The sequence below is a fragment of the Mastomys coucha genome, unplaced genomic scaffold (genome assembly GCF_008632895.1).
Source record: "Mastomys coucha isolate ucsf_1 unplaced genomic scaffold, UCSF_Mcou_1 pScaffold14, whole genome shotgun sequence".
Classification (NCBI taxonomy): Eukaryota; Metazoa; Chordata; class Mammalia; order Rodentia; family Muridae; genus Mastomys; species Mastomys coucha.
The window spans coordinates 60,037,429-60,060,620 of record NW_022196896.1 but is presented as its reverse complement, the minus strand read 5'-3'; the positions used below and the strand labels follow the sequence as shown (position 1 = coordinate 60,060,620).

The 23,192-nt window shown below is 39.7% G+C and overlaps 1 protein-coding gene across 5 annotated transcripts in view; it reads right to left on the bottom strand.

The window, feature by feature from the left end:
• Khdrbs2 (KH RNA binding domain containing, signal transduction associated 2) overlaps positions 1-22,840 on the bottom strand; it is a 505,791-nt gene extending 482,951 nt beyond the window's left edge. For all 5 annotated transcript variants that reach the window (XR_004117844.1, XR_004117845.1, XR_004117846.1 and 2 more), the window contains exon 1: positions 22,531-22,840. Coding sequence is in view for 2 of the 5 variants with exons in the window: in XM_031367080.1 (XP_031222940.1) it covers positions 22,531-22,621 (91 nt within the window). In the remaining 3 variants the exon portion in view is untranslated. The remainder of the gene's footprint in view (positions 1-22,530) is intronic.
• Between the last annotated feature and the right edge of the window lie 352 nt (positions 22,841-23,192).

Here is a 23,192-nt window from a genome sequence, read left to right as displayed (position 1 = left end):
ATATATATATATATATATGTGGACTCCTTCCCCCCACCCAACTCCCGGTGGGTGCTCTAGGACTGGGAGACAACATATATACATGTGTATATACATGTACATATGTATATATATGTACATATGTATATATATATATATATATATATATATATACATACATACATACATGTATATACATACATATGTGTGTGTGTTTATGTATGTATATTTCTCAGTTTGGGGTGTTTTTAGTTTTACTTCTGTTTTATTTCTGGGTGTTTTGGGATGGTTAAGAGAGTAGGTTTTTTTCTTAATGACAAATATGATCTGCTGGGGAATTCACACTCTCTAGAAGAAGCTTTCCACCAACAATTAATGAAATTCTCTAAGTACTGTTAGCATCCAGAATCTGCCTACAGCAGATATGTGGGCGGGTCCACAGACCTGTCGCCAGGGCAACGGCGACCATATTCCCAGAATCCATTGGGCTCAGCTCCCACCTTTACCTACATTACTATGTCACCACACATATAAATATGTGGGTACTTTCCTCCATCTTTCTCTCTCTCTCTCTCTTCTTCTCTCTCCCCCTTCTCTCTTCCTGCGCTGCTACCCCCCTACCCCCCTTCCAATTAAACCTCTTACACATGAAACTGCCTGGGCCTGGTGTCTGCAGACGCTTCCTGCCGCGACTCAAAACCCATCAAGTACTTCAACTCTCAGTTTGTGTATATTTTACCCTCTTAGGATAAATCTCTATGCATGATGAAGTACCAGTTTCCTATATTGATACCTTTCTTGAAATCAAACTCTTTGGGGCCAAGCTTTCCTTTCACTGTGTCTTCCTTCCTCTTCTCCTAAGAACATTTCAAAACACTTAGCACCCTTTTTGGGGACCAGATGCCTCCTAATGCATAGATTTAATTCTGAGTCTTCTATCTTAAGCATGGGCTGTATGTGTCTCTCCCATCAGAATAAAGAGAATATCTGTAGAATGGTAGAAAATCTTTACCATCTCTTCTAGCAGAAGATTAATGAAGAGAATACAGTAACTCAGAAAGTACCAACAGAAGAACAAACAATCCAAACAATAAATAGGGTGGTGCTCTGAATATTTCGCTATTGGAAATAGATAGAGAAAAATGCTCAGCATCTTTAGTTATCAGAAATTAAATTAAAACTACATTGGAAATCTACCTCACTACAAGCAAAACACTACAAGCAAAATGTCTATTAACAGCAGCAGAAAAGACACAAGTTAGGACAGGCAGGAAAAGGGACCTTTATACACTATTGTCTGATACATACAGTAAGGAAAACATCATAAAACCTTCTTACAAGTCTATAAAAGAATTAGCACGTCATCCAAACAGGTCAGTGCTTCATTGATTGCCACGGGCCAGCCGATCTGGGCCTCCCTCAACCCGCGGGAGAAACGGGGGTCCTAGTCAGGTCGACAAGGCATAGGCGAAGAAATGATGGCAGAGACGACACATGAAGTTCAGGATCTGAATGTATTTCTTAAAAATGGCATCAGACTTTTACAGTCATTGCAAAAGAGAGATGGTAAATCTGGCAGCTCAATAGTTGAGGTACATCTGTGGCTATCTGAAACATACTGGGTCTAAAGCAGCAGCTATCTCCTCTGAACTGGTGCTGCATCCCCCGGGCCCAAGTGCTCTGGGCCTGGGGGACTGCGGATTGCATGAATCTGAGTCCTAGCCCATCTAAATTCTAGTCTTAGTCTGAGTGCTAGTGCAAGTGCAGCGTTGAGTCCCAGTCCTCGTATACAAAGTGAAAAGCAGGCTTAAGTAGCATACAGCAAGCAGGGCAAATTAAAAGAGTCATGTAGGCAGGTGTGGGTTACAGCAGGGGTTCAGCGGGTCTGGTAGCTAGGTGTGAAGCAGGAGGAAGAGGAGAGGAACTCTCCCTGTTGAGGCATTTTGATATTCCTATGCTAATTCTCTGGTTCTGCTGGAGACAATGACCAGGAGGTTTCAATCTAGCATTTCCTGTTAATTCTCTGGGTCTAGCTGGGGGCAGGCAGTGAGGAGTTCCGACCTAACACTTTTAGCTAATGTCCTTGAGTGAGGGAAACCCTTCATTACTCTCTAGTATGCAAAACACTTCTAACTATTCTAAACTATCTATTGTCCTAAGGAATGTACTTGACCTCTGTTGCTAGCTCTGGCGAGGCAGATACTTTGAGAGAAATTGCAAGCTATGGACAGCTTGGTACTAAACTAGGATAGTTGGAAACATTGTGTTGACCAGGGAATAATGCCCAATCTTAACCATTAACGAATCATTTCTTGGGGTTCTATTATGCTTAATTATGAGGCCGTGTTGACGATTGGAAAGACTGATCTGGAACACGTCTGAGTTACGGGATACCAGCGACTGTCTGAAATCTAGGAGGCACAGAACTCCTTTTGGAATCTTACTGCCTCTTATCCTTTATCAGGATTTTATTCCTGATATTTTGGATGTGACTGGAGTAGACGAGTGTGCATGGTAATTGATATTCAAAAATAAATGAATAAAGTCACTATTAAAAGAGATCAACAAGATCATGTTGATTAAAAAAATAATCACAAAATATAGGACATTAGATGAATCTCTGCATCTACCACCAGGTAAATGGGATAAAGAAATGGTGGCACATGTAAGGGAACAATTTTCAGTTATCATAAAGAATGAAATCATGCTATTTGAAGAGAAATTAATTTTTACAAATAGATATTAGGCAATAATTAAAATAACAATAATAAGTAAATCATTTATGTTTCAAGGAAATTCTCTCAAGAGCTACTTCTGGACAAAGTTCTAAGACAGTGTATATATTATACTACATTGTGTGCCAAAATGAACAAGGGGAATTCTGAAATTGATATCGACTCCAACAAGGCAGCAAGTAGAAAATGGTAATAGAATAACTATTCTGTATCCTTCATATTCCATCCATAAGGATGGAAGGTTTTGGAAAGAGAAATAGTTAATGAATATTCCATTTTAATTTACACATAATTAGAATTATACACATCCAACCAAAAAATATCTACCTATTTATATTGATAAGGCTTCTTGGGATTAGTAATAATATAAAAAGTTACCATATAAAAGCTTCCTATTTCAATGTCTACCTGTAGAGAGAGCTATTGCTTTTACACTCACCCTATTTCCCTTTGGTCATATCCTATTTGGTATTTTTGCACATATAACAAATAATAACCACCTCATATAATAATAATGAGGTATATTCAATTAGAAAAGAATTACAGATCATAATGTATGACATTCTTGAAACTGCAAAAGTGAAGATTTCATGTGTACATTTATTTTTCTTTAGGAGACACAGCCTTCTTGCCTGTAAGGAAACATACTAGTGTGAGAATCATCTTGTCAGATGCCAAGATTGATGGTTCCTGTCAGTCTGGATCACTATCAACTCTCCTTTGGGTTCTTAATGTTGATGTGATGAGGATGAACGCATTTACTGAGTGGTTGTGCTTTCATATCTGTGCCTTTGGACTAAACACTAAGTCACCAGTTATGCCCTTAAGCAACCTCAGAAAATGTATGTCATATTCCAGGTGACATTTGTCAGTTAACATGCCAATGCAAATTCAGAGTTAAAGATGGGCAATTACTTTGAGCACAGGCATAGGCTTCTATCCATAGCTTACAAGTATATTGGCTTTACTAAGTGTAAGGGCTAATTTTGCTTCTATGTAGAATTTTTTCTGGGAAAATTAGAAAAGCCATATAGCCATATAGTCTGTAACTATACTTAGTGGACCTATATGTGGTTCTATATATGGACTACAACTACATGTGGACCTATATACTCAAAATGCCTAGGTCTCTACTGCTCCCTGCTCTCTCATGGCACTAGAACATACATTACATCTCAGGAAAATCATGCTAGGTTTTGTTTTTCTTTCTCAAAATGGCAACTTCTTTCTAGCAATAAATACAGTTCTTCAATGATATAATAAAGCACTCACTGGAGCCATTAAACACCAAGACCTCTAAGATGGCTCCTCACACTTTCAATTATGATACGCAGAATATACTCATGCCTCCTGCAGTGACTATATCCTAAAATTAGAAAAAAAAAAAAAAGAAAGAAAAACATCATACAGTTGAATGTAGGTTCAAACACACTGTGATTAGCACTGCCAGCTCTCTTTTGATGTGATGCATATATACGGAGAGGCCATGACGGAAGGTTATCCACTTATCCTTAAAAATTACAGTCTTATTTTTTTTCTAATTTAATGTTTAGTGATAACACGTTCTTTGTCTGCACACATTGTTTTGAAGACTTTAAAAATAACATTAATCAAAGAAAGCCTTCAGAAGACTATACTGAAAAGTCTGGTTATTATTACCTTAAGCAAAAGAGCAGTGCTCTCCCTGGCTTACAAAGAAGAAACAGTAAATCTGTATGGAATATAAAATTATGCCTAAAGGCTAAACACAAGCTGAAGAACACATGAGGACAACTTTCTGAAAAAAGGAAAGGCTGGAAAAGACAAAGGTTCCTAAGACAGATACATTAGTATAAATAAAGGAAAAAATGTTAAAGTTGACAAGTAAAATTAATAACCTTTTAGACATTCATTATTATTGTTATATTATTATTATTATTATCTAATTTTTTACAGTCCACTCATTATCCCACTCCTAGTCTGCCCTCACCAGTCTTCAAGAGTATGTCACCTCCACCCCCACCCCACTCCACTAGACTTCCCCGTCACATGAGGTTGCAAGTCTCTTGAGGATTAGGTACATCTTCTTTCACTGAGGCCAGACCAGGCAGTCTTCTTCTGTATATGTGTTGGGAGCCTCATATCAGCTGGTGTATGCTGCCTAGTTGGTGGCTCAGTGTCTGAGAGCTCATGGGGGTCCAGGTTAGTTGACATTGCTGGTCTTCCCATTGGGTTGCCCTCCTCCTCAGCTTCTCCCAGCTCTCCCCACATGGGTACCCAGCTTCTGTCCCATTGTCTGGGTTTAAGTATCTACATCTGACTCTTTCAGCTGCTTGTTGGGCCTCTCTGAGGGCAGCCATGCTACTAAGCTACTGTTTGTAAGCACACTATAGCATTAGTAATAGTGTCAGGTCTTGGAGCCTCCCCTTGAGTTGGATCCCAATTTGGGCTTGCCACTGGACCTCCTTTCCCTCAGTCTCTTCCCTGTTTTCAGCCCTGCAGTTTGTTCAGACAGGAACAATTCTGGGTCAGAGCTTTTGACTGTGAGGTGGCAACTCCATCCCTCCACTTGATGTCCTGCCCCTCCACTGGAAGTAGACTCTACAAGTTCCCTATCTAAACTGTAGATCACTTCATCTAGGGTCCCTCCTTTTGAGTCCTGAGAGTGTCTCACCTCCCAGGTCTCTAGTACATTCTAGAGGGTTCCCCCTCCTCCTACTTCCTGAGGTTGCCTGTTCCCACTCTTTCTGGTGGCCCTCAGGGCTCTAAGAGATCCACGTGAAGACCCAGCTATACCAGTCTTGTGTATATAACCAAAAGATGGCCCATCATGCCACTGTTCTACGATGTTCATAGTAGCCTTATTTGTGATAGTCAGAAGACATTTCTTAAAATGAAAATTTAAGTTGTGCACTGGGGTGTGGTTAATAAAGGACACAAATATATAACATATACATAACCCCCATAACAGTAAAAGAGCAACAATCCAATTTAAAATATCAACCTCTGAGCAATCCTTTCAATGAAAATAAAAGCACATGAAGTATGTTCCCCATCATTATGTATCAAGGAAATCTGAATAAAAGCCACATTGTCTTAACTCTTCAAATCAACAGAACATCTGCTATTAAACAGACTGGAAACTTCAAAAGATGGCCTGAAAGAATGACCACCAGAATGTTAACACATTCCTGAAGAGATGGTGACACAGCCTGGTGAATTTTAGAGAACTGTCCATGCATCTCATGTAAGGTAAAACAAAATCATGCTAGCTCTACTCCACATAAACATTGCCTAAGCCAAGCATGGTGATGCAAGACTGTATTCTCTACTTAAGAAGTCAAGGAAGCAAATCCTAACATCCAGCTTGGGGATACAAAAATATTCCAGGGCAGCTGGAGCTACATTGATGTCCTACCAGACAGGGGAAAGTGGATTGTGAACATTTGTAATAATTTATTAATATAATAATTTACCACAGAAAACTGTCCACAAGTCTGTCTATTCAGAAGAGAGAATAACTTGTGGTGCTTAATAAGTTGGAGTAGATATTCAGCAATAAAGGAAATAAGCTACTGAGGGATAAAACAGCACAGATAAAGACTAAAGATACAGTGATCTTTCAAGAGGGAGGATTAGATAGTATATTAGTGCATCTGCAGGAAATTGGGGGCAAAAATCAGCACAGTGCTTGTTAAAGGATATGAGGATCATGGGAAGGAGACATGGGCATACTATCTGAGCTGATAAGAATATTATCTATGTAGTCAAGGGTTTTACTTACACAGATTGTATAATTAACAAATCTCACCAAGTATCAGTCTTAAAGATCCACTTGTTTAACAAATTTCACCTCATATATTTTAAAGTAAGATAATTGCAAACAGTGAAAGAGATAAAGAAAATAGGTATTGTTAATATCTGCACTGTATAAATACTTCATATAAAAATACAAATAATTTATCAGGTAATTTGTGGATCCAAGAAACTATATTTTCACAAGGAAATAAAGACCAATAAGAATTCAGAAAATTTCCCAGAGTTAGGAAGCATCCAGGTAACAGATCTGGAATTTGGTTTTCCACTTGACATGCCAAGTTCTTTTCACTAGAACAGTAGTAGCTTTCAAATGATTCTTTTTTATCACATTTCAGAGTAAGAAATAAGCTAGTTTTACTCCTTAAAAAAAAAAAAAAAGAAAGAAAGAAGGTAGTAATTTTGTAAACAAATCTCCCACATAGGTTATAATAAATGTTTCACAAAATGATGTTTAATCCAAAACATATATTTTAAGTGGCACAGAAGTATCTGCTTTTTCTTATGTCCTCATAGCCTTTGCTATTCGAGAGTGGAACAGCACTGGTGTCACTCGACACATGTTAAGATAATAGGCTTGCATGTGTTCATGAGTGCTTATCTACAAAGGAATATGTGAGTATTTTTATCCAGCCCAACTACACTAGAAGAAATGTTGGGAGTTACAGCATGGGAGATTTAGGCCTCTCAACCCTTAATCATTAGTAGACCATTATTTTAGCAGTCGAAATGCAAGTGGTACATTTTTAACTGGAGGTTTGAACCACACAAAAAGGAGACAGGGCATCAGGAAGGTAGCAGTGGTTTTCAAGGTCAGGCGTTCCAACAAGTTGATACCAATGAGCAGAGGAAAAAGCAGGGGTAAAGAAGGAATCTGGGAGAGTGAAAATCTTGGAATGCCCAGGACGGGCCTTAGAAAAGATCCCAGGATTGATGTTATGATCTTATCATATGATGTAATTCTTTCAAAGCAAGTTCTTTGTCACAGTGATGAACTGGGAAAATAGATCAAATCAGGTAGAGAATGTACATGGAGGGAAAAGTGATAGTACATGTGCTATTTATAATTAGCCTAAAATAATTCTAATAATTAATAATAATAGTTAACATTAAACAGAACAACATCATTATTTTCTCAGTTTAGTACGGCTCTCACATTAGACACAAGCTCGAAGGAGCATATAAAGTTTAAAAGCATCAACTCAAAATCGAGACCTTCACTTGCAGGAACAGAAAACAGATATGAGGAGCAGATCTGCAACACTGGTGATTTAACCTACACTCCAATGGCTCGCTCTTTCTTTCACTCCCTATGATGTTTAACCACTGAGATTCACTACGTGTATCAGTTAAGATGATAACTATTATCAGTCTGAGACAGTTCCATATGCTGCCCTATGAAGTCATCATTCACCTTCTCAGGACATGGGCTCCTGTTTGTTCCTCCACTGTATATGGATTTTCTCTACATTTCTGTATTTTCTTTTCTGTCTTTAAATCCATTAGATCGCATTTGTGGTTGTTTTCCTTGGTATTTACTTTGGCTATTGTTGCTGGTGATGGTGATGGTACACTTTCAGACCACGTATCAGCATGTGGTCTAGGCTGACCTCAAACTTACCCCTCCTATCTTCACTTCCTAAGTGTGTACCATCAAGCCTGGTTAGTTATCCCACTAAGAACAATGGTGCTCAGAACTTTCTCCATACCCATGTCTTTACCTCTGTCCTTGAGTTTGCACTGAACACTGGACTGGTCCTTCAATGCATATCCACCTGGCCTCTGCACTAACAATTTGAGCAACATGTCAGCCACTGAGAGTACCTGTAACCCTATTAGGGAGTATCACCTCTAACAGCAGCCATTATAATTTTTATTTATCATCTTCTCTACTCAAATCAAGTTTTTAACACTGTGCTGGTAAGCTCTAAACAGACTTTTGCATTATCCCTTTGCACTGTAGGATCTGATTCCAGTTCTCCAGAGCTTCTTAACCAGCCTACAGTTTTAGCCTCACCATGTCCTGCTCACATCTAATACATACACTGACCATTTTCCAAGAGTGCAGCCATATCATGTGTCAATGAAATGTTCAACCATTTGCTACTTCTTAAATCCTCTTAAATGGCTTACTGTGTTCTTAAGTCCAAACTCTTAAATATCTTTTATAAGGCATACATGATGAAACACAACCATTCTCTTTAGACATTGATATTCACTTATGTTATTTTAAGTGACACTGGGATTTATTAAGAGTAGTTTTAAGTTGGGGCAGTCATTGGTTGTAAATCAATGATTGCTCCAACGTGAACCCATCCCATGGGAGAGAGCCAACCCCTGACAATACTCTGCTATGCTTGCAGACAGGAACCTAACATAACTGTCTCCTCAGGTGATTCAGCCAGCAGCAGATGGAAGCAGATGCAGAGACCCACAGCCAAATATCAGGCAGAGTTCTGAACTCCCATAGAAGAGTTGGGGGATAGAAGTGAGCAAGCCAGTTAAGTCAAGAACATCACAAGAAGACCTAGAGTCAACTATTCTGGAACCATGGGGGCTCACAGAATCTGGGCTAACAACCAGGGAACAGTCAGGAGTGAGAATTCAACTCCCTACACATTTGTAGCAAATGTGCAGCTTGGTCTTCATGTAGATCCCTTAACAAATGGAGCAGGAGCTGTCTCAGTCTCTGTTCCCTGCCATTGGATCCCCTTGCCCTTAATTAGACTGTCTGGTTGAGGCTGTACCTAGTCCTGCTGGGACTGGATGTCTCAGGGTGCAATAGTACCCAAGGTGGCGTGAGGTTCCCTTCTCTTAGGAGGGATTTGTAAGGATAGAACTGAGAAGAGAGGAGGGAGGGGGCCTTGGCAGGGATGTAAAGTGATTTACAGAAAAAAAAAATTGTAAAAAATGAAAAAGAATGGTTTTATACATATCTAAGCATGGCCATTCAGAAAGGAGAAAGACATGTTGATGGTCAAGAAATTGGTGGTGCACACTTATAGACAGAGCAAGATTCCTGATAGACACACCAAGACAACTTCTCTCGAAACTCTGCACTTATATCGCCATACACACTTAACTTCTATTTCTCTGAATAAATATTCTCTTTCTTGTCAGGTTTTGGAAATGTTGCCTGCTACATGTATAATTTGAGATTGTGGCTCTGTCTTTAGTGGATTCTGGCCAGATTGTACGTTTTGTCAGATTTCAGTTCACAAGCTCACTCCTATAGAAGGTCACTAAGATTTCTGTAGACTTTCTCTGGCATTCTACCTGGCACTCCCATGTGCCCTCTATGTCCTTTACTGTTGCGATTAACACACACTACTAAATTGTTTATGTAGTTTCCTATACTCCTTGCCAGCTCCTCCCTAATGTACATGTGAGACGGTACTAGCAGAGAGAACTACTTTGAACAGGTCTTTACTGCTGCTCCATAAATCCCATGCCTATGATTAGCACACATATGATATGCATTTTGTGCATTGTGATTGTGTGTATTCTGTGGATTTTATTCAGAGGGAAAACATCTGGTTCATTGCAAATCATTGCCAATACTTATCACTTCTTTTATCTTTATTAAATTGCTTTTAATTATCATAGTGTTTTATTCTGCCAGACTTTCCTTCTGTGGCTGTGATATAACTTCCAGTATTTCACTAATTTTAGTATACTAGAATAACTCACATCTATGTGTCATTCTCTAAGTCCATTCCAAAGCAATAACATACCATAAAACGCCATCTGCCTCAGCCTACCAAATAGTCTTTCAAATTCACGCAACTTAAAGGGCCCTACTTCACTGGGTCGTGAGTTCCAGAAGAAGAAATGTAAACTCAATCTATCTCTTTCTATAAGTGTATAACCCCCTTAGTCTGGTTTTATACTCAATTCCATTTTTTTTTGTTTATAACATTTACATGTGTAAGCATAGTGAGTGGATTTTACTCCTATGCTTTCATGTTATAGGAAATGAATGCTCTACGATGTGTAAATTAAATTCCTTAATTTCCTGGAAAAAGTTATTTAAGATGAAACAGGAAATTCTACAAGAGCAAGCACTTTAAGTCTTCTAAAAGTTTACTAAAGTAGGATTTCTATATTCCTTAAAACAAGTGTGTGTATGTTTGTAAATGTTTAGAAACATCTTTTGACATGTTTTCAAATTGTATTAAATATTTGCCTATGGTTCCACCCCTAAGAGAAGAGCAGAGGTGATCAATGGCTGCAGAGAGAAGGAGAATCAACTTCCTATAGGGTTGAGCTCCTGCATGGGTCTTCCAATGCCAAATTGTCAACCTGGACACATGAATGTATAAGAAATGCTAACTGGATTAAATAGATTCAGTAAACTGGACATGAATGTGTATATGTATATGTGTGTGTAAGTATATATAAATATATATACATACAAAAATAATATTTTTAAAAGTAGTCATGAATGTACTTTGTAGGAGTTGATAGGGGAGAAGTTGGAGGCAGGAGGGAAAGATAAGCATGGTATAGAAGCAGTACTCATATATGAAGTTCTCAAAGAAAACGTACATTAGTGATGCTGCCACCTAATCAGTCTCTTTACCTTTTCTCATAAAATGAGAGTAAAATTACTTATTTTTTGTAATATAGTTTAAAGACTTGCAAAAGAAAACAAGTTAAATGAGTGTCTCATTACTTAATCATTCTATCACAGTCATTAAATAAATTCTTTCATTGTTTTTTGCCACTGAGGCTACTCTTTGGTCCTGACATTATCCAGCATACAGACATATACCTGCTAAATGTACCCTGGGGAAAACATGCAGATTCTACTTTTTGATTACAGTAAAACATAATCATGAACATTTTTAAAGGGAATGGGCATTGACTACATATTCTGTGGTAGCAGGACAGTAACACCAATAAATATGTTTCCAACTTCTTAAATCCTAAAAGCTCACAACATATGACTAACATTTAAATCAAGACATCTGTTTCTGCCCAAATCTGCAATCCACTTGTTTTCAAATATTACACAAAGTACTCACTGCTCATGAGACATGAAAGAAGCTATAAGTACTTTGTTGAGAAAAAAACAAATATATATATATATATATATATATATATATATATATATATATAACAAATATAAGCAGTTCTCCTTTAACAGAAAGTGGAAAGAAAATACCTTGGCAAATCACACAACTTCTCCAGTAAATTCTGAGCTATTAAATTGAAAATAAAAAATACTGAAATGTTCACTTATGCCTCTCTAGAATATTACTAAGCATTCTTAACAGCAGCCTTAAATATAAGGTATTTGTGGTTCCTCAGTGTGAGTGTACACTGTAAATCCCCACACTACTAATTCATGCACTTTTTACTCACTGTAGTTATTTTATAACACTGTATATTAATTCATGTAATACTTGCATTGGTAAACTAACATGAGCAGTTTATAGAAAACTTAATATTAAATCTCCTATGTGAACTTTACATATTAATATCTGGCCTTCCTTCAAAGCATGAATAATTCTTGTCTCTTCCCTGGGAAGCATTATATTTTAATGGCCTCTGGATGTGAAAATCTGGATTTCAGATAAGCAATTTTTTTCTATATGAAATTTGTTAAATAATTAAGTAAGCACTAAGTAAGTCCTGTCACTTGTTAGAACAATGCCAATAACAGTCTAATGTGATTTGCGGGTAAAGTCAAAGTAAGCCCTGTACAACACCCCATGCAATCCCCCACAAAGATCATGACCCATGAGCAGTCAATAGTAGACATGGTGACTCTGAATCCCTGTGATCTTCAAAATAACTGTTCTTCAACATTTTCATGAAACCCAGCAGATCATCTATAAACGACTGATAACATATCTTCAGCATGCATGTATACTTATGTGCATTGCATGCACACATGAATGTGTTAAATCCCCTATGGCCCATAGACTTCACAAATTAATTGTGTAATATCTCTATGTATAGCAACAGCACATCTTTATTGTAGAAAGATGTCACCATCTCACATTAAAGGACAAGTGTGATTGTGTAATTAAATGTAATAAGGTCCTAGCCCAATAGAATGTCTACCAGACTATAGCTAAATTAAGAACATTTATATAAAGTAACTTAAAGCAATTCCATTGTTCTTAAATGTTTAGCATCTATCTATAAGTGAGCTTAGGAATGAAGTGAGCTTAGGAATGAAGAAGAGCTGTGGATAACTGATTTCAAGAAGAAGTTAGTGATACACAAAGGGATGTCTTGGTCCTGACTCCTCAAATATTAGAAGTATCAAGCATGTAGTCATTACAGGATTTTTCACTCAAAACATGAGAGCTCCTATAACATGAGTATTTGCCACTTGAGAAATCAACTACTAATCATACTTCTTTAAAGAGAAATAAATCTATTTCTAGGCCATTCTTATTTTATTGAAATTTACCATTTTTTTTTTTTTTACTTTGGAAAGTGTCATTTTTGAGAGTCTCTTACGTCCCAGGTCTCTGGTGCAATCTGGAGGGTCCCCCAACCTCTAATTTCCTTAGGTTGCCTGTTTCCATTCTTTCTGCTGGCCTCAGGGCTTCAGTCCTTTTCCCTCACCCAATACCAGATTAGGTTCCCCTCTCCACACTACTCCCCCCATCCACTTTACCTCTCTGGTCCCTCCCTCTCTCCCCACTTGTGATTGCTTTCTTCTCTCTCACAAGTGGGACTGAGGCATCCTGACTTGGGCCCTTCAGCTTGTTGACCTTTTTGAGTTCTGTGAACTCTATCTCGGGTATTCTGTACTTTTTTTTGGCTAATATCCACTTATTAGTGAGTACATACCTTGCACACCCTTTGGGGTCTGAGTTACTTCAATCAGACTGATATTTTCTAAATCTACACATTTGCCTGCAAAACTCAGGATGTCCTCATTCTTAATAGCTGAGTAGTATTCCATTGTGTAAATGAATCACATTTTCTGTATTCATTCTTCTGTTGTGGGACATCTAGGTTGTTTCCAGCTTCTGGCTATCACAAATAAGGCCTCTATGAACATAGTAGAACACATGCTCCTGTGGCATGGTAGGGCATCTTTTGGGTATATTTCCAAGAGTGGTATAGTTGAGTCTTCAGGTAGATCTATTTCCAATTTTCTGAGGAGCCTCCAGATTGATTTTCAGAGTGTTGTACCAGTTTTCAATCCCACCAGTAATGGAGGAGTGTCCCTCTTTCTCCACATCCTCTCCAACATGTGTTGTTACCTGAGGTTTTGATTTTAGCTATTTTGACTGGTGTATGGTACAATGTCAGGGCCGTTTTGATTGGCATGTCTCTGATTACTAAGGACTTTGAACATTTCTTTGAGTGCTACTCAACCATTCAAGATTCCTCAGTTTTGAATTCTTGATTTGGTTCTATACCCCACTTTTTGATTGAGATTGCTATCCCACAATCATATCTCTGACCCATAATTGTTCCTGTCTGAAAGAATTACAGGGATGGAAATGGAGATGAGCCTGAGGAAAAGAAGTTCCAGTGAGAGGCCCAATGTGGGATCCAGCTCAAGGGGAAGTCCCAAGGCCTGACACTATTACTGAGGCTATGGAGAGCTCACCAAAAGGACTTATCATGACTGCACTCCAAAAGACCAAGCAAGCAGCTGAGCCAGATGCAGATATTTGCACCCAACCAATGGACAAAAGCAGCTGACCCCTGTTGTTGAATTAGGGAAGGCTGAAAGAAGCTCAGGAAAAGGGCAATCCTGTAGGAGGACCAGCAGTCTCAATTAATCTGGACCCCCGAGATCTCTCAAACACAGACCACCAAGCAGACAGCATACACCAACTGATATGAGGCCCCCAACATACATACATTATAGAACTTCCAGGTCTGTATTCATTCAGATATGATGCATTTAACCCTCAGGAGACTGGAGGCCCCAGGGAATTTAGAGGTCAGATGAGGTGGGGGGTGGGAGAATCCACATGGAGACAAGGGGTAGGGAGGAAGTATGGGATAAGGAGCAGTCAGAGGTTGGATGGAGGTTGGGGAATGAAATATGAAGTGTATAAAATAAAATAATTTAAGAAAAAAGAAAGCATCATTTTTAACCTACAAATACAGTAAAACATATGCTATTGATAGCTTTAAAAACTACAGATGTATAAGAATATAATTTCAGTTAATATATATTATTTACTTTTTTTTTTTTTTGAGGCAGGGTATCTCTATGTAGCCCTTGCACTCTGTCAACCAGGTTGGCGTCAAACTCACAGAGATCTACTTGTCTCTGCCTCCTGAATGCAAGGATTAAAGGCATGAGCCTTGACCACCCAACAATATATATTTCTTATAGTATGTACAGAACAAAAGAAGATATATCCCAAGAAGGAAGGCCCAAGTGAGGGTGCTTCAATCACACTTAGAAGGTAGAACAAAATAATCACTGGAGACAGAGGGAGGGAAGGACCTTGGTGGGAAAGGAGAAGCAGAGGGGAAAAGAAGGGCAGGATCAGTTATAGGGTGAAACAGTAGAGAAACCGGGAGGGCCAGGAAAATAAATGAATATATGTCAGAGGTGGTGGCTCCCAGGGATGGAGGAGGCTCCCAGGATTCAATATGGGTGATCTTAGCAAAAATGCTCAACAGTGGGGATATGGAACCTGAAGAGATCATCTTCAGTAGTTAGACAGTGACCCCAGTGGAGAGATGGGGACACCAACCCACCTTCAAAAAATTCTTGACTTCAAATTGTTCTTCTCTAAAAGAAATGCAGGGACAAAATGGAGCAGAGACTGAAGGAATGGCTGACCAGTGAGCAGCCCAACTTGGGATCTGTCCCATGGACAGGCACCAAACCCTAGTACTATTACTGATGCCATGTTATGCTTTCAGACAGGAGCTTAGCATGGCTGTCCTCTGAGAGGTCCTACCAGCAGCTGACTGAGACAGATGCAGATACAGCCAACCATTGGATGGAGGTCAAGGACTAAAGAAAAGATATAAACGCTTTGTCATGTGAATCCAAGAAGAAAAGGAAAAGGAAGGGATGTTGGATAAAAACCTGAATTAACTGTAAACAAGAGTCAGGAACACTGTGAGGGTAGTAACCTAGGCATTAAAGGAAGAAGATCTTTGGTGGAGGCAGTTGGACATCTCAGCAGTGGTAATCGCATAATCACACAGGCCTACACAGGACCACACAAGATACAACAAAGCTGTGCCCTCACAAGTCTATCAATGCCATCTTCTCAGTTTGGATATTATACACTAAAATAGTGTCTCCTTTCACAATTACTGGCAGATACCTAACTATTGCAAACTAAGTTTGTCTGTTTGTTTGTTTTTGGTGAATTAAAATGATCCTCTGTGATTGGAAGTAAGGCTTGAAAAAATATGACTGAATTTGACAATGAAGGAGTTTCTAGAATTTTGTTTTCTGGGGATGTCTTCTAACTGGAATAAAGGTAATATGTAAGCTTGATGTCATCCACTTAGTAACCATGTTATTAAGACACAGAGAATGAAGGCAGGCATTAAGGATTCAGAGACCTAAGTCACCAATCCAACCTCCCAGCTAGAGGGAAGAAAGACAAAATCCAATAGAACTGCAAGGTGCAGTGTAGCTGTGTATGACCTGGAATGATGAAATGACATCAGTGACCCTGAGAAAACAAAAACCATGTAGAGCAGCCTTGGTGTGGACAGGTAAGGGTGAGGAGAGCAGCCATAGGGAAGTGAATTCTTTGTTCCAGGTGAGAAAAATCAAGCGGAAAGGATCAAGACATAAGGCTGGCAAAAGAGATACGTATTAGTAAGAGTGCCAAAGAGTATAAACTACATGTTTCAGGAAACAGAAATTCATTTAAAAAGCATGTGCTGTGAGCTGAGTACAGGGTCCCCAATGAAGGAGCTAGAGAAGGCACCCAAGAAACTGAAGGGTTTGCAGCCCCTTAGTATGAACAGCAGTATGAACTAACCAGTGCCCTCAGAGCTCCCAGGGACTAAACCACCAACCAAAGAGTACACATGGTGGGATTAATGGCTCCAGCAGCATGTGTATAGCAGAGGGTGGCCTAGTTGGTCATCAATGGGAGGAGAGGACCTTGGTCCTGTGAAGGTTTTACGCCCCACTGTAGGGGAACGCCAGGGCCAGGAAGCAAAGTGGAAGAGGGTGGGTTGGTGAGCAGGGGGACGGGAAAGGGAACAGGATTATTTTTCTTTTTTTTCTTTATGTTCTTTTTATTTGGAGGGGAAACCAGGAAAGGAGATATCATTTGACATGTAAATAAAGAAAATATCTAATAAAAAATGTAAATGAAAATAAAAAAAAGCATGCACTGGTCAGAATTCCACTTTGAATGAATCCTTGTGAAATACAGTGTTTACTGAAGAGGAGTGAGAGGCACGAAGTATCTGAAAGGAAGGTAAACCCAGCCATGACCAGTGGCACAAGCAGAGGGAGGAGACAGGCCCTGCAAAGTACATTGGGCCTGTACTTCCCTGCATTAGGAAGGACAGGCCCGATGGGTAGGGAGAAAGTAGAGAGAAACTGGACACCACTGATAGGGATGGTTTTGACAGTAGGGTGACTGCTTTAAGGCAGTGGTGAAGACACAGGCTAGACTGGAGGGTTTCAAGGAAGTAAAGTAAGAAAAATGAGGGAACCAGGTGCAGATTAATAAAATCCAGATACTTGAAAGACACAGTGGAGGATAAGTGTCAAGAAAGATTAATATTATTACTTTTTCAAGTGAGACACATTCTATTTTTTTAAGTTATTCATGTTGAAAAGGCAGCTACAAGAAAAAAGAGAAGTGGGGGACCCGAGGAAAGACTGTGTCTCTAAAACAAACTCAGAGTACATGGGAAGCACTGGTGATGTATATATGGGTTAACCCTGAAAGAACATAATCAGTCCTTTGTTATTAAAAGAAAGTAAGGATAGACATGGAGCCTGTCTAAAAGGATGAATATGGGGTCTGTATGTGAGGATGGACATGAGATCTGTATGTAAGGATGGACACAGGGGCTGCATGTGAGGATGGACATTGTGTCTGTGTGATGATTTGTATATGCTTGGCCCAGGGAGTGGGATGTGTATTAGGATGTGTGGCCTTGTTGGAGTAGGTGTATCACTGTGGCATACACTTAAGACCCTCACCCTAGCTGTTTGGAAGTCAGTCCCACTAACAATCTTCAGATGAAGATGAGGACTCTCAGTACCTCTAGCACTGTGCCTGCCTTACCTTGATAATGTTGGACTGAACCTCTGAACCTATAAGTCAGCCCCAATTAAATGTTGTCCTTGTAAGAGTTGACTTGGTCATGGTGTCTGTTCACAGCAGTAAAGCCTTAACTAAGACAGTCTGCATGTAAGGATGAACATGTGATTTTCATGTGATGATAGACATGGGTCTACATGTGAGGATGGGCCTGAGGTCTGCATGTAAGGATAGGAGGTCTGCATGTCAGATGGACATGGAGTATGGTAAGATGAGCAGGAAGTCTGTATGAGAAGGGCATGTAGTCTGCATATGATAGGAAGTAAGGAGCACACAGAGCATATACACAGAGACTCATGAGTTGCTAAGTGGGAAGGCATTGTAGGCTGAAGATGCTTGATGAGGTCTGGCTTCATCATTGAGAGGAAAAAAAAAAAACTAGGCTGACAAGTAACCATTAATGAGGGAGGGACATTTAAAAAAATCTCTCCCTACCATCATGTGCTATAAGAAAATATGTTTTCTCATTTTGTTTATGAGTTAAAAATTTATTCAGCATTGATTCAAATAGCAAAGGAGGAATTATTTTCCCATTCTTATCAAATCTAGTCTCAAATGTGGTTAAGCAGACATATTCAAATGCTAAAGAAATATGTTTCTTATATTTATATAAAATTCTCCCCCTTTTTTACTGTAAGCTGAAATATTTACCTCAAAATATCCATTTTACAGATGAAAAAAGAGAGAGAGTATCATGCAGGAGAGCAAATGCATCTTCATTTCATGGCGTCACACTGAGACAGTGCCAGCACACAGTACCAGAGGTGGCACCTGCTGAAATGGATTGCTTTTCTATGTTATTAACTGCTTTGAATGCAGACTGAAGATATCAAGAATTTAATCTATGCCTGTGTTTGTTTTTATTTTAAAATGTAAATAAGATTATACTAAATCAACAGAAAGAAAAAAATTATATTCATCAAGAGTAAAATGCACTGAAAGAGTTGTGTGAGTAGATTTTTTTGTTTTAACCAGAAGATGAGTTTAGGCTCATGGTCAGTAACTCTCATAACTTACACACTTACCTGTCTCTGCAGAGAACATTTAGGGAATATAATCTAAATTTTTTTTTTTTTTTTTTTTTTTTTTTTGGTATTTTTGAGACAGGGTTTCTCTGTGTAGCCTTGGCTGTCCTGGAACTCACTCTGTAGACCAGGCTGGCCTCGAACTCAGAAATCCGCCTGCCTCTGCCTCCCAAGTGCTGGGATTAAAGGCGTGCGCCACCACCGCCCGGCATATAATCTAAATTTTTAAATGATGTTTTCTGAGAATTTAAATCTAGCTCAATTTTGATATGTTATCATTTATGATAAATAAAAAATTATGTTACCTTCCCATTTAAAAAATCATATGTGTGTGTGTGTGTGTGTGTGTGTGTGTGTGTGTGTGTGTGTAACATAAAGGTTAACTGTAGCTGTCAGGTTGAGTCTTTCACCAAACTCTGAATAGCAGTACCTAGAGTAGCTCAGAAACTACTTGTATGTGTTAATCTTTGATTTTTTCCTCACCACTAATTAGCTAAAAACATTGGTTAATCCATTAGTATTTCTGAAGAATGCAGTCTAGAAAGTCTTATCTGAATCATTTTTCAGTTGAATTTAATAATACTTTTGAAAGTATTAAATGCCACAATTGCATCAAGAAGTGTGAATCTGCTACCCAGCATGTTCAACCAAAACAAGCATAGGTTCACACACATACAAGAAGACTGAAGCCTTCAAAGTAGTTCAAAAGACATAAGAGCATGAATCTGTCTCCACTCTCCAGCATCATGCACATGCCTCAAATCATGCTATAGTGAGATAAATGTATGATTATTATATTTAATTATACTGGAAAGGAGTGAAAAAATACCAAAAATGTTCAGCTATTGATTTTTTTTTCTGTTCAGAATGCAAAAGAATCACTTGTCTCAGCAGCAGGCATCTGGGAGTGAGTAAGAATCCCAGAATCATTAGGATTTCCTATTCCCACTGTTTCCTTTGAGACAAGAAAACTGTGCCCAGGGAAGGAAAACTTACAAAATTCAGGTTAAATAAACATGGAATCAAATGAAGGTAGCATAAATATGAATAACCTCATGTAACTCCAGTACAAAAGCAGAATCGGACCTGGGCCAGAACTTTAAGAATCATGCTGGGTTTGCTCTGTTAGCAGATTCAAAAACATCTTCCATTAACAAATGGCTAGCTACATAAAATTGTAATTACAGCAGAGAAGTTATTTTAATCAAATGCATTATGCAAACCCCTTAACCCGTATTATTCAGGATCTGCTATAACTAATAGTAAAATCATAAATTATTTGCTTTTAGTTATTTCCATATGACCCCCTACTGAAAACACAAAACAGAAACAAATGAAATAAAATGCAATGCAAACAACCAAAAAAAGAAAAAGTCATTTGAAGCCCACAGCCTTGCACCCTAAATGAAGCAAGGCACAAGTGAGGACAGAATTGTATCTATCACTAACTGCAAAGCAAAAATAAGTCATTGTGAGAGCTCCCGGCTTTATACCACCGCTCCTGGAAACTCATCCCAAAGAACGTGATCACCTGGATCATTTTTATTGCCCCCTCAGTCTCAAGACTGTCTGCCCAGCACTGCTGACATGCAGTCCAGTGTGTACTTCCCTTCCATTTGAGTATCTGTGTCAGGTTTATTTATAGCCTATGCCTTCCAACACAGCCTTTCCAGGTATGAGAAATAAAATCTCTACAGTGATCCTAGAAACCTTCACAAATAGCCTTTGAGAAGACAATGGAAAAAAATCTATAATGCAACACGTGCATTATGATTCGCCGAGACTCCAAAGCACACTCACCTTACACTCTAGTAAGCATGTGTAAGGAACCAGGGTAGAGTTACAGAAGCGACAGGGAGGAGCCCTGCTCATCTTCTTATGGAACTACCTGACTACTCTAGGATTACTGCCACTGCCTCTTTCCTTCTCTTGCTCCCTTTCCTCATTAGGGATTCTCTGAAATTTAGGCATCCTCTTTGTTTCTTACTGAGATGCCTTTCTAGTCCAGAGCCTTTTTAAATTATATTACATCACAAAAGCAGACCGTGCTTCCCCCTGCTGGGAAAAAATTAAATTGCAAGGTGTATTAGAATAATTTCCTAAGTCTGAAGAAATCCGGCATTTGGGGGAAAAAAAAAAAAAAAAAAAAAAAAAAAACAGCAGGAAACCAGATGCTTAGTGGTCTCCTAACTGTTTTACTGGTCAAGAATATGCATGTATCTCACCCCGATAAGACTTTTATCTACATCTCTTAGTCCTATAAGTTTTAGCAGTACAATTAATACACATTAATAACTGATGAGCTAATTATTGAGCCATCTGTCCCAAAGAGAGCTCCAGTTATCAGGTCACAGAAGATTATGAGTCTGTTTTTTCATTGGACACTGAATGGAAACACTGCTGAAGAATGGACTGAAGTGAACAATCGAAGAATACATTTTTAATCTGCTCATGTTTATTGAGTCATTATTTTCCAATATGCAGTTACTCTCCAACAGCAGAGAAGAGTACCATGCGTGACTTCAGTTTTTCAGTTTCATTTACTATCACTTGATTGCCAGGCAGCGGTAAACATGACTGCATTTCACTGCCTAACTACTCTACAAAGCCATCTTTTCCCTTGGAAACAATATAAGTATTTCACATTCCACATTTTTCCTGACAGTCTTTCATGAGATACTTTGTTATTCTAGGTTATAGTAAATGGCAACCACTAAAAATGCCAAAATAAATCTAATGTCTCTGAATCGCATGAGGAGTCAAAATTTTTTCTAAGATGAACAACTAAATCTCAAACGTATTTTAATGCTGAGGAGCTGGACAAGAGAAAGCTGTGACTGATTCTTCTAGTGGGTAAGACCTCAAGCTACATAGCAGCACTGTAGCCAGTTTGAGGTTGAAGCACTTCATTATTAATGAAACATTCATCCAAAAAACCAGCAATTGTGTTAAACAGGAGAGTGCAGGGTACCAGGTATCAGGGATGTCTTTAGTTGCTAGCACTGGTTCACATATATGGAATTATACGGGGTTCATATTTCTGACGGAGAAGTTTTCACGTGTACCTTTTCTCAAACGACCTTTCAAAGCAGTGTAAAAGGCAAGACACAGATGTTCCTCAGGGAACCGAATCTCCACTACATTAGAGATACACACACACAAAAAAAAAACCGCACACCTGGTTTAAAAATCAGTTGATCAATTATGGAACGTTCCTAGGGACCAATATCTTGCAGAGTACCCAATCATCATGTTTGGAATACATTTATAAGCACTTTAGCTTCTGCTTACCACGCTCACATAAATATACGAACATGCATACTTTATTGTTGAATATTCTAAGACTTTCCAGGGGAAATACCGATTAAAATCAAAATCACTTTGAAACGTAGAAAGGAAAAATATATAATAAATAAATAAAGAACGCTAATCTGTGACCAAGATACACTCAGAACACTCCATGGATCGCATTTACTCTCTGAACTGATTTTGCTGGCTTCTGCAAAGTGCCAAGGTCCCGGTGGACCACCTGACACTTGCTGGTTTCCCTGCCCAGGACCCTAACAGGTCGCATCACCCTGTCTTTAGACCTCAGAGCTAATTGAGCCTTGGAGGAGCCCAGCAACCAGCGCTGTGCTCCTGCATTCAGAAGCGGCTCTCGGGGACAGTTTCTGCCCAGCGGAGCGATCGCCCTCCCCAACTTCGCCCTGCCGGGGCTGGCAGGATCTGGTCAGGTCCTACCTTCCGCCAGAAGGCGCGACGCGTGCACAAAAGATGGATCCAGGCTATCCTTCTCTGCCATCAGCTCAGGCAAGTATTTCTCTTCTCCCATAGCGCGGACTTCGGACCGTGCCCCGCCAGGCGCAAATCCCGCCTGCTCGGACGCCTCGGTCCCTGGCTCCCCCGGGAACCGTCCTTCCTTCCTTGAGCGCAGCTCTAGCGCCTGGGGCTGCGCAGACAGCGCTGGTACCTGCCTCTCCTGCGCCCCAGCCAAGCTCCGGCCGCGGCCTCGGCTGGAGAGGATGCCCGCGCGGTCCGCCCCCGCCGGCCTCCTATTGGAAGCGGTGTTCGGGGGCGGGGCGCATGCGGAGATGGTGGACTATCATTGGGCGCGTCCGCAAGTTGAGTCGACTGAGTGGCAGGAGACTGCTGCGGAGGGGAGGGGTGAGTGAAGTGCAAGCGCACTCTCCCGGCCGCCTTAGCCTGCTGGGTTCTCAGGCCTGTCCAGTGCTGTGGAGTGGGTGCGGGCTGCCAGGAAGGCAGGAGGATGAGAGAACAAGAATGTGTGCCCCATGAGCACAGAGGTGAGCACTTCACCTGGGTTCCCAAGGCACAGGTGTCTCTCCTCTGGCGGATCGCAGGCTCTTGGGCAGGGTTGGTAATCCGAAATAAATGCGGGTTGT